The sequence below is a fragment of the Podarcis cretensis genome, assembly GCF_951804945.1.
Source record: "Podarcis cretensis genome assembly, chromosome: 8".
Lineage (NCBI taxonomy): Eukaryota > Metazoa > Chordata > Lepidosauria > Squamata > Lacertidae > Podarcis > Podarcis cretensis.
The window spans coordinates 27,260,796-27,272,051 of record NC_137177.1 but is presented as its reverse complement, the minus strand read 5'-3'; the positions used below and the strand labels follow the sequence as shown (position 1 = coordinate 27,272,051).

The following is an 11,256-nucleotide window of genomic DNA, read 5'->3' as shown; positions in this document are numbered from 1 at the left end:
CTGATTGGCCACTGAGATAATCAGATGCAGGATGAGATGGACCATTGGGCTGACCCAGCAGGCTCTTCTTATGTTCTTCACTGTATATTTAATGCATATTCAAAGCATGTGACCCTGGCTGAAAGCTCGTCCTAACCACCTGAACATGACGAGGAGAAACCCATTCACTGATCGCTGATGCTATAATGCTAATTCACTTTTAAGGTGCCTTGTTTCAGCAGTCACAAGAGAGTCTTAGTGACTGCCTTAACAACAAGCCAAACAGGGAGGGCCAAGTGGCTGAGTAGGACTAGGAAGCAGACTGGCTTGTACTGGGAGGGAGCAGCTGCAGCCACTCTGCACAGGCACACCTGGGCCTGAGCTGCACGCCTAAACTTTTATCTGGCAGGGTTGATATGGGGATAAGATAAGGCACTACTGTTCAGTCCATCCTGAACTGCTGCTAGGCTATTGCAAGGAAGAAATGGCTTTCAAAGAGGATTGGACAAATTCATGGCGGATAAGGCTGTCGAGGACAGCTACTAGTCACGGGGGTTATGCTCTGCCTTCAATTGTAGAGGCAATAATGCTTCTGAATGCTGCTACCAGTTACTGGAAAGCAGAGGGGAGCAGTCTTCCCAAAGGCATCTGTCTGGCCACTGTGAGTAACAGGATGCTGGCCGAGATGGACCATTGACCTGTTCCAGCAGGCTCTTCTTCTGCTCTTAAATGTGACTGTCAACACACAGAATGATGGGTTCTAGGAGCCTACGCCTGAACAAGGAAAACAGTCTCCCTGCTCCTGAACGTGAGAGAGCTTTTCATCTGGATTCCGCAAGTGCACAAGGGGCCCCAAGTCTTGAAAGCAGCATGCCGTTGTACCCAATACAATAAGCTGGGCTGTGTGTGCTTACTTGTGGTATCCACAAGTCTTTCTCCCATTCAAGGACATAAGAAAAAGCTTGCTGGTTCAGGCCAGTGGCAAAGCACCCTGTTCTCAGAGTGGCCAAACAGATGTTTGTGGGGAACCAGCAAGCAAGATTCAACCCCAAGAGCCCTCTCCCCTGCTGTGGTTTTCACCACCTGGTATTCAGAAGCATTGCTGATTCCACCTGTGGCATCACAGCACAGCTCTTCAGGCTAATAGTCCTCTCCTCTGTGAATTTGCCTAATCGCTCTTTTAAAGCCACCCAATTTGGCAGCCATCAATGTCTCCCGTGGGAGCGCGTTCCATAGTTTAACTATGTGTTGCACGGAGAAGCACTTTCTTTTGCAAATGTGTCCACAGGCTCGAAGACGGTTGGCAACCCCTGGCTTCACTGATGTAGGCAAGAACTCTGTTTAAAAACAAACCGGACAGATGTTTGGAAAAACCAAAAGGCAACTTTATTTCTCAAAAACAAACAAACAAGAACTGGTAGCAAAGTCACAACACTGGTACAGTCAAGAGTAAATACATTTTTTTAAAACACACACACACAACATAACTTATACGGAGCAGAGGTCCCACCCAGGTTCCAGAGGCATCCAAGTCTGTACTGCTGGAGGGGTGGGGAAGGGGGAGTGGGAGGGAGTGAAGCCAGGAAGAGAGAGCAATGGTGTGCATGGATTGGGTTTTTGTTTGTTTTTTTAAAAAAAGTATACTTGATGGCATGAGATTTGAGAATGGTCATTGCAGAGACTGGGAGAAATGTGAAAGGTAGTGGCACATTCAGGCTAAAGTCACAGACACAGCCTGCTCTCTCAGGATGCTGTGGGACCCTCTGCTCCCCTGCCCCACACTGCACCTCTCAAGGTGGAAACAGACAAAGCTTTCCTAAGAAAGACCCACCTGAAACAGGACACATGATAGTCAATCAACAAAACTGCATTTGGATACGGACAGGACCAGGTTTTTCGCTCCTTAAGAAAAAGTGGCGAGTATCTAAATCAGCTCAAAAAGCCGGCTTGGGAAGAAGAGGGGGGTGGCAGGGGGAAGTGAGGAAAAGATCAAAACCAGCTTGAATAAAGAGTCGAGGCCTGCTCAGCTCAGTTTAGTCATGGGCCAAGCTAGCCTTTGAATTTCACAGTGCATTTGCTGCCTTAATGTGCAATACTGCCGTGGGCAAAGAGAACGAGCCATTACGCTTTATGGGGGCTTTGTTTCTCCAGGGAAGCTGAGCAGCAGGCTACTCTGGTGAAGCCACTTCAAATGGATCCCCCCTGTGAAAAACAAGGGGGACAACTTAACCAAGAGTCCTTGCAGAGTGTGGCCTAGAGGTTTAGGTCCTTGCAGAGTCAAGGCCCCACCTTCCGCCTACAAACACTACCACAAGACTTGCTTTGCAGTGCAGGAAGTGTATGAATGTTAACACACAGTGACCGTACAGTGTCTTGAAGCAGAGTTAACTAAGCAGCCAAACATAAACCCCAGCCTTTTTGTTTTTCCTTCCAGCGAGCAATGTGTTTCAGTTAGAAGAAAGAATATCCTTTGCAGTCTCTCAAGGCATCTACAGAGTCAGTCTGGAAAGCCATGATCACTAGTATCTTGAGAATTTACAAAAGGGTGGCTAACCAGTGGCCCTCCAGATGTCGCTAGGAACCAACTCCCATCAGCCCCCAGCCAACATGGCCAAAGGGCCAGGAATGAAAGGGCGTGTGGACGACCACATGTTAATCACCCTGCTTTGAAAGTCAGCATATAAACACCATAATCATTCTGAACTCTACACAACCAGGTGAAATTTCAGAAACCCAAGGCTCCATACCAAATCTACTGTATTGGGACCGATGGACGGACTGGGAAGCCATGGGGCAGCCAATGTGCTGCCTTCCAGAAGCTATGGACTACAACACCCATCAGCCCCAGCCAACATGGCCAATGGTCCTACAATGTCTGTAGGGCACCATGTTGGCTAACTTAAAATACCAATTCATGAGCTGTAAAGCCAGTCATTTGAGGTAGGCCCCAGCAAATGAATCCTGTGTACCTTATCTTTGACCAACAAAGGCCGAAAGACTGTTTTAGCTTCCCTGCCTATGCCAGCTCTGTGATATCTTTACTTTTCCTAGGGCAGGAACTGGGGAACCTGTGGCCTTCCAAGTGTTGCCGGACTACAAATCTCATCATTCCTGAACATTGGCCATGTTGGCTGGCGGCTGATGGGAGTTGGGAGTCCAGCAACATACAGAGGGGTGCAGGTTCCCCTTCCCCCATCTTAAGGCTTATAGAGACAATAAGCATATACTTCCAAAGTCTGGACTCATCACAGGGAGCTCCTAGGGCATATTTACAGCATAACCAACTCAGAGGTAATATAGGCTCTCTCTGACCTGAGCAAACCAGGCCTGGGAGGCCAAGTCAAAGAGGCAGCACTAGCTTTCAATCAGCACCCCCCCCCACAAAACCCCCTGCCTATCTCATCGTTCCTGGTGTCCTCCAAATGCTCTGCACCACAACTCCCATCAACTCTAGTCTGCACAGCCTGGTTGGCCGAGGTTGATGGGAATTGTACTCCAAAATAATCTGAAAGGCAACAGGTTGGGGAACATTGGCTAGCTTGAGCAACCTCTGCCCGTGCCAGTCTTTCATATATTTCAGGAATGCTCCCTAGAGTCCTGTTCTTCTTACCAGTCAAGCCAACACAGGATTTTCATTACTAAAGTATAAAGGGGGGGGGGAGGCACATATATACAGAACAACCAAAACAATCTTGTGGGCATACTCCAGGTGTTTGGTACACGCAGTTTCATGGCAACAATCCAAGAGGTAAAAATTCAAGATTGTGAATATGAAAGGGGAAAGCGCCAGAACTTGATATGCATCTACACCACCTTTACGTGTTAAAACCTTTTGAAATTATGGACACTTAGTTCCTTCTTGAAGTGTAAAAAAACCCACACCCAAAAATGGGTTAGCAATGGGGGGGGGGAGCAGCTTAAGAAACCCAACAAGAGTGTGGTGTTGTTTGAAAAGTTATCTTTAAGGTTTGCTTTTTCACAGTTTAGTGATCTACTCTCTGACCAGGGAAATCAGTTAAGGCAGATACACAGTGGACTCACAAAGAATGTTGTGTGTGTGTGTGTGTGTGTGTGTGTGTGTGTGTGTGTGTGTTTTGAGCATAGGGCCTGAATGGGGTCTTTCTTGGCAGAGGGGAACCCTCCTAACTTGAGAGAGAGATAAAAAGCGCACAATGTAACATTAAGGCATGATGTTTAAATGCTCTCCACTCTCCAGTGGTCAGTGCTCTTTAAATACTTCCATATATTCACATTTCTGGAGACTGCTTTGGCAACAGGTGAGGGTCTGCTCTATACACGCAAGAGAATGAGGTGGGAGAATGGAGCACACCACTTCAGCCAGCCAGAGAAGGATCACATTTTTTCCATGCCCTCTCATGTTATATATATATGTATATCTTTTTATTCCCTGCAAGTAAAGGACTAGTACATCAGAGAGAGGGGGTTTAGTTGAGCCTGCTTCCTTCATGCTAGCTCTTTACATACAGGGACATCTACTTATTTACTGCAGGAGACCATTTAAAAATGGCACCTCTCACCTGCAATCTAAACTAGGGCAGAGCATTGCACGGCAAGTGTTACCACTTTATTCTATCGCACAAACAGATCAGGCCAACCTCTTCTGAAAATGTCTGTTCAGTCCCCAACTCTGGGTCATCTAGGTGGGCCCATTGTTGCCTAATCAAAACATAGAGGAACTTGTGGGCAGGGCCAGGAGGCAGAGAAAATAACAGCTCCATAAATGCTAAACACCCAAGTTATGGGATCTGTGAGGCAGCCTAAATACATGCACGCGCGCACACACGCGCACACACACACACACACACACGTTGGGAGGTGATGCTTTTTTAAGGGAGGCAAGCACAGTTGGACATCTCTATCTATACCCCAATTTTCACAGATGCAGCAGCCTTCTGTTCTGGATCTGGTCCTTGAGAATCTGTGTACTCCAAAACTGGTTTCCTCAGATGAGAGATCTCTCCATCCCTGGCCAGGAGAGACCCTTGCATTTTGCCCACTTTGACAAGGTGAAAAGAAAAAGGGAAATCTGGCCAAACTTAACCACAACCTGGTATACTTTTGCCCCGTGTGACCTCTTTTAAGCCAGTCGCCATATATGGAGTGCAGTGATCTCAGGCAGGAAGCTAAGAAATGTAGTGTAGTCACCAAAATTGCAGTGGGGAAACTGCTTGTTTCATATGATTCTCAGGCCTCCCCCCACCTTCCAAAGCGTGACCTCTTCGAACATTCACAGTCCTACATTCAAAGTCCTGCAGCAGGTAGAGAAAGGAAAGCCCGACATTGCGGCAGAGAGATCTCTTTGGTTAATCAAGTCTTTGCCTCAGCTGGTCCAGCAGCGTTGTCGTTGCAAAGGACATGGCCACGAGATCCGACATTCATTGCACTAATCACCTACTGGGTAGGGGTGGGTGTGTAGGGGGAGGTATCTGAGAGTAGCCACAACAGGAAACCACCACCAATTTCAACACATGACAGGCCAGCAAAAGGGCATTGGCAAAACAAGCCTTCCAAGATGGAGGCCAGAAGCCTGGCCATCCAAACATGACCACCCCTCTTCCCAGCTGGTGGCAGAGCCAACAAGCCACACAGCTGGAGGGGGATGGCTCCCAAGTCTCAGCCGAGAAAGCCGGGGTTAGGCAAAGTTGGTTTTCACCACACGTGTACAGTTTGGTCTCCTGCACCGCCCTCCTTGGCTGGTCGCTTGGCAGGAGATGCTCAGAACAGTGTCAGAAACGCCACACACAGCCCTCCAAAAAGTCACGGGGAGCAAGGTGACAAAAGTGTCTTTCGCAACGTAGTCCAGAAACACGCCTCTGTGTGGGGAGGGGAAGGCTCCCCTGTCCAAAACAGCTGGCCTGCCCCCCTTAGGGACGGCAAGGGGGAGCAGAGTCCCGTCAGGTCATGTAGCGGGTGATGGCACGCAAGGCGTACAGCAGGGCAGCCTGCATGCGGGCCTCCAGCAGAAGCAGGTTGATATGCACCTGGAAGGTGAGAAGAGAGAGGTCAGAATGGAAAGGGGCAGAGAACAAAGCAAACATGCCAAGGCCCAGCAGGGACTACCGCTGATGCCTGCCTGTGCCCTGAGCCCTCCTTTTTAATTTTGTCTCCTTGGCAACTGGTGCTCCTTTTCCCCAGTTATAATCCCCTGGTGTTTCCCTGGGGCATTGTGGGAAATTTAAATGGCGACACCCAATGGAGCCTTCGCTCAGAGCTCAGCATTGATTAGGAGAGCAGCATATATATCTCCAAGCAATTTTGGAGACAAAAGCTCTTATGAGAAAAGTAAAGGATATATCCAATATTAGTCCTGGCCCACTGAATGGATGTATTACTAACTTAGGCCCATTCATTTCATGGAAGGAGAGGTGAAATTCAAACAGGAAATGAAAATAAATCAGCTAGTTTGAAAGTTTGTGGGATAGGGTTGTACTCCGAGTAGACCTGCTGAAATTAATGCTGCTAACTTAGTTGTGTCCATTCATTTCAGTGGGTCTGTTCTGACTAGGAATAGCCCTGGATACAACCCACAGTGTACAAGTGTGCAGCCATATCCTATATTGGGACCCTCCCAGTCTTGTTGGACCCAAACCTCATGAGCCCAGCCAGTGCAGCCAATGGCCAGTGATGATGGAAATTACTGTCACACGTCATCACAGTGTGTGTTGTGTCCTCGGCTCCCCCGTCCCTGCTATCACTCTCTCAGCCATGAGAAACTCAGACCAGTCTCTTGAGACCCCAGAAAGAGTGAGAGAGAAACAGACCTCCCTTCTCCTCTCCCTCACCCCCCAAGGAAATATCATGTGGCTTTACCTTTTCAGAATGTTTGAAATGCCTCCAGAAGTGAGTGTACATGCGCTTGGTGGCTTTCTCTGGATAGCAGGCCACAGTTTTGATGTAGATTTTCAAGCTGCGCTCCAAGAGCTGATTCACCTCCCTGTAATCATAGTCGTCGTACCTGGGGGGGGGGGGGAGCGCAAAGATGTGAACGTTATGGGGCTGCCTTCTGTCAAGTCAGAACATTAAGAACGCGAGTGGCCCAAGTAGTGCAGCATCCTGTTCTCAAAGAGGTCAAGCAGATGCCTATGGGAAGCCTCCATGCCAGACCTGAGTGCAAAAGCAAACCCCCCCCCCCCATTTCCAGCAACTGGCGTTCTAAGGCCTCTGGCGTTGGTAGCAGAACACAGCCACAAAGTACGTCTCATCCTCTTTGAAAACCATCCAAGTTGGTGGCCATCACTACTTCCTGGGGGATTGAATTCCATAATCTAAGCATGCACTCTGTGTAGAGATCCTCTTTCTTTATCCATCTTCCAACAGTAGAGTCCATTTTGACGGGCAGCAACTCTCTGGCGTCTTCTGCAGAGGAGCCCTTTCCTGGCTCTGCTCATCAAGGTACTTTAAACTGGACGTCCCAGTGACTGAGCCAATGAAATTCTGCATGCAAGCACATGCCCTGTACTCTTAAGCTATAGCGCTTCCCAGAGAAATCACTTCTTTAGCCACACGCCAACCAACAGCACAACTGTCCCTTCCCTCTTCATTTAAGTCAGGGGGTGAGCCCCTGGTCTAATTTCATTGGGGGGGGTGGCAAAGAAAGGAAAGAGGGTGGGCAGAAAGAGAAACCAGTGGTAGGAAAAGGTTAGCTATTCCTGCTCTAGGGAAGCTGTTCCATTCACATGGCAGATCCAGCCGAGGATATGACAGGACAAGTCCTCCCACATCCCACAAACGTGCCTAACATCCGACCTCTCTATGAATTAGGTGACTCAGCTCCCTTGAGTCACACCTGTTTGGCGAGATCCGTGCAAGGCTAGTCACAGAAATCAATCCAGCCAAAACACACAAAACAGTCAATCTCCTCCTTCAGTCCTATACTAAACAAAGCAACCGGTCTGAGAAGGACGATGGATCTCAGTAGATTTCTTGTGAACCAGGCTATGGTTTAGCATCACATGACTAAGCTTTGGGCTTGTGTGCTTCCTCCTCTCGCCTATGTGTCCTACTTCCTGATCTGAGGCAAACCATAGTTGACATGAACCAGCAAACTAGGGTTTATCTGCAAAGTTTCTTACAATTTCTAATCCCACTTTTCAGACATTTGTAGTTTCCCAAACGGGTAAGCAACTAATTAAGCAAAATCCATGAAGGATAGATGGCGCACATGAGTACAAGGCTCATCCACAAAGTGCCAAGCTATGGTTTGGTGCTGCAAGCAACTTAATCCAATGCTTTCCTTTCTTAGAAGTAATCATTCAGCAAAGTAAAGGTCTGGAAAGGTCTCAGGTTAGCCTTGATGAGACACAATGCAGTGCGGAGGGGAAGGGAGAAACCAAAGTCTTACCGAATGCCGAAGACACAGTGCACATAATTCCAGATGGCCCTCCGGAGCATGGATGTGTCCACCCCACTGTGCATGGCTATGGTATTATAAGTCAGGTTGTAGACCACCTGGAATTTCTCATCCAGCAATTGCCCCACATCAGGATATAGGCGATTGATGAGTGAGTAGCCATGGTCCTCCCAGGTGTAATCCTGTGTAGAGAATGAAACATAAGGACATAAAGTGAGCCTGTTGGATCAAGCCCATGGCCCATCCAGTCCAACATCCGGTTCTCAGGGTGGCCAAGCAGATGTCTGCAGGCCGGACTGGAGTGCAACAGCACCCCGCCCACCTGCGATTCCCAGCAATTGGTAGTCAAAAGCATGATGCCTCTGGCAACAGAGGTAAAGCATAGCCAATGTGGTTAGTAGCTGCTTATAGCCTTGGCTGCCATGAATGTGACTTATGCTCTTTTAAAGCCATTCAAGTCGGTGGCCACCACCAAACAGCCTCTGTGCCACAAAGCCTACTGATTTTCTTAAGTGGTTTGCCATTTTGACAGATCTTGCCCTGCACTCATCTACTTAAAGTAGAACAATATAGTATTGTAGGATGCACAGGTACTAAGTTCATCTATCTATAAGATTTGAACTCTGGTCTCCAAGGTCACAGCCCAACACTTTTACTGCTACACCACACTGGCAAATATTGCATATTACCAATCTGCTGGATTGCTATCAAAGGACAGAACTGGCATTGCGTTTTAGAGAATGAGGGAGGGGGGTTGGGAGAGACTAGGAACCTTCACACACAGCAGGGACCGTGAATGAATGCGGACAAGGTACCTGAGCTCGGAAAGTCGGGGGCGTCTGTTCTCCTCTCCTGGTGAAATCCTTGTATCCAAATTCTGGGTCCTCCACAAAGCACATCACATTGGGAGGCAGGGAGTGTTCAGCAATGTCTAGTGGGAATAAAGCCCCAAGGAAGATTAATGTGAGAGCATCAAAAACACCTCCCTCTGGACAGTGCTTTCTCTTATACCAGAGCAGGTGCTATGTGCAACTAAGCTGTTCAACTAGAATACAACTGTGTCCTAATATACACCCTAGAAAAATAAAGGGAGTTTGGAGCCTAGAATTATTCTTTATTCATTTTGCCAAGACAGGATAGGAATGGCACAATAGTTCCCATCTTGCATGTGTATAATCCTTCTTTCACAAAAGGAACTTGCTCTCCTTTTTCCAGCTTCAGTGGCTAAATGCAGAACACATCTGTACTATACATGTAAAGCAGTATCATACCATACCAAACTGTAGTTTGTTTAGGGGTGCTGTGAGTTGTTAGGAGATCCCTATTCCCTGCAGAGAGCTACAATTCCCAGATTTCCCTAGGAAGAGGGATTGATTGTTAAACCACTCTGGGAACTGTGGCTGTGTGAGAGCGATTACCTTGTTGCACTAAGTTCCAGTGCAAGAGTCTCTACTTCCCTTTGAACAGTCTGTTTTTGGTTGTTAACAGCACAGTCACTGGGAGATCCCCCTCAAATCTTTTCCAAGTCTAGCAGGCCGTAGCACTAGGAAACTCCCCACTGAAATGGCTTGGATCCCATCTGAGAACTTGCCTGTCTTACCCGAGGGAGTAACGAGCAGACTCTCTCTCTTTTCCATCTCAAAGCGGGTCTCCATCTCCTCCTGGGTGACTGCCTCCTCTTCCAGCTGGCACTCTTGCAGAAGCTTCATCCTCTCCATCAGCACTTCCACCTCCTCCATAGCATCTGAGCCCTGAGAACATTGGGACAGAAACCAGTCAGTCCTCAGAATGACGGCTGGAGAGGGGCACACATTTATGAAGTGCTTAATTGGGGAACGGCCGTAGCTCAGTGGTACAGCACCTGCTTTACATGCAGAGGGGCCTCCAGTTCAATCCCCACTTGCGGGTGGGAATGTCCCCTTCCTGAAACCTTGAAGAGCCTTGGAGAGCTGTTGCCAGTCAGTTTAGACAACACTGAGCTATATGGGCCAATGGTCGTTACTTAAAAGCAGTGCTTTTTTCTGGGGGGATGCGAGGGTACACATACGCCTAAATATTTTGTGAATCTAAGTTTGTCCTCGTTGAGGGGCAGTCTTTAAATATGAGTAGGAAAATGAGAGTATCTCTAAACTTTTTTTTTTTAAGAAAAAAGCACTGCTTAAGAGTATAAGCTTCCTGAAATAAACCTCTAAAGTTTCATAAGCCACTCTGGAAGCCTTTGAGGCTGAAAAGCAGGACAATGAATGCTTTCAGGTAAGCAGATATATAATGTGGAAATCACAGCACTCCCAACACTCTCCAAGAATGGACCCTGCCAGTTTTTGGTGCTGTTTTCTAGTGGGCTTTAAGGGTCCTTAAAGCATTGAGAAAAATGGAACCCCCTCCCCTTACTGCCACTCACACTGGAACTGTTTACTCCATCCTCCGAGGCCGGACTGCTATCACAACTGCGTGGCGAGGGCGGCCGAAAGACGTGGCCTCCTTCCTGGTCGATCTCCAGATTGATGCCGCAGCCAAAAACGAAGGATGCAAGCGAGTGGTAATGTGTGAGGAGCACCAGAGCCTGGATGAGTTCTGCCAGAGACCAACTGTTGTCGCCCGTCTTCAGGAGCGCCTGTTTAAAACAAGCACCACCACCAAAGGGGTCCCCATTTAGCTCCATGCATCAAAAGAAGAACTGCTCATCTTTAAATGGGAAATGAATAATATCTTGCTCAGAACTCTGCTGTACATAAGGCTGGCAAGGCTGTGCTGCGCTTCCTAAACAGCAGGGCAATGGGTTTCAACAGGTGGGCAGGGCAACCTACCTGCCCCCCATCTGATGTCATCTGATTGACAGGCAGGTTGTCTTGCCCAACAAAGATGGTCCATAGGGTGGTGCCAGATAATGATCTGGCTCACAGGCC

General features: G+C 48.1%; 1 protein-coding gene across 6 annotated transcripts in view; it reads right to left on the bottom strand.

Annotated features, from left to right (window-relative positions):
- Window positions 1–1,342: 1,342 nt before the first annotated feature.
- SESN2 (sestrin 2) overlaps window positions 1,343–11,256 on the bottom strand; it is a 59,531-nt gene continuing 49,617 nt past the window's right edge. For 4 of the 6 annotated variants that reach the window (XM_079986077.1, XM_079986079.1, XM_079986081.1 and 1 more), the window contains exons 5-10: window positions 10,752–10,964; window positions 9,942–10,101; window positions 9,166–9,281; window positions 8,342–8,532; window positions 6,811–6,955; window positions 1,343–5,981 (exon numbers count right to left, since the gene is read on the bottom strand). In XM_079986077.1, the coding sequence (XP_079842203.1) occupies window positions 5,895–5,981; window positions 6,811–6,955; window positions 8,342–8,532; window positions 9,166–9,281; window positions 9,942–10,101; window positions 10,752–10,964 (912 nt within the window). In that variant the 3' untranslated portion in view covers window positions 1,343–5,894. The remainder of the gene's footprint in view (window positions 5,982–6,810; window positions 6,956–8,341; window positions 8,533–9,165; window positions 9,282–9,941; window positions 10,102–10,751; window positions 10,965–11,256) is intronic. The other 2 variants (XM_079986078.1, XM_079986080.1) reach the window with 1 other exon arrangement.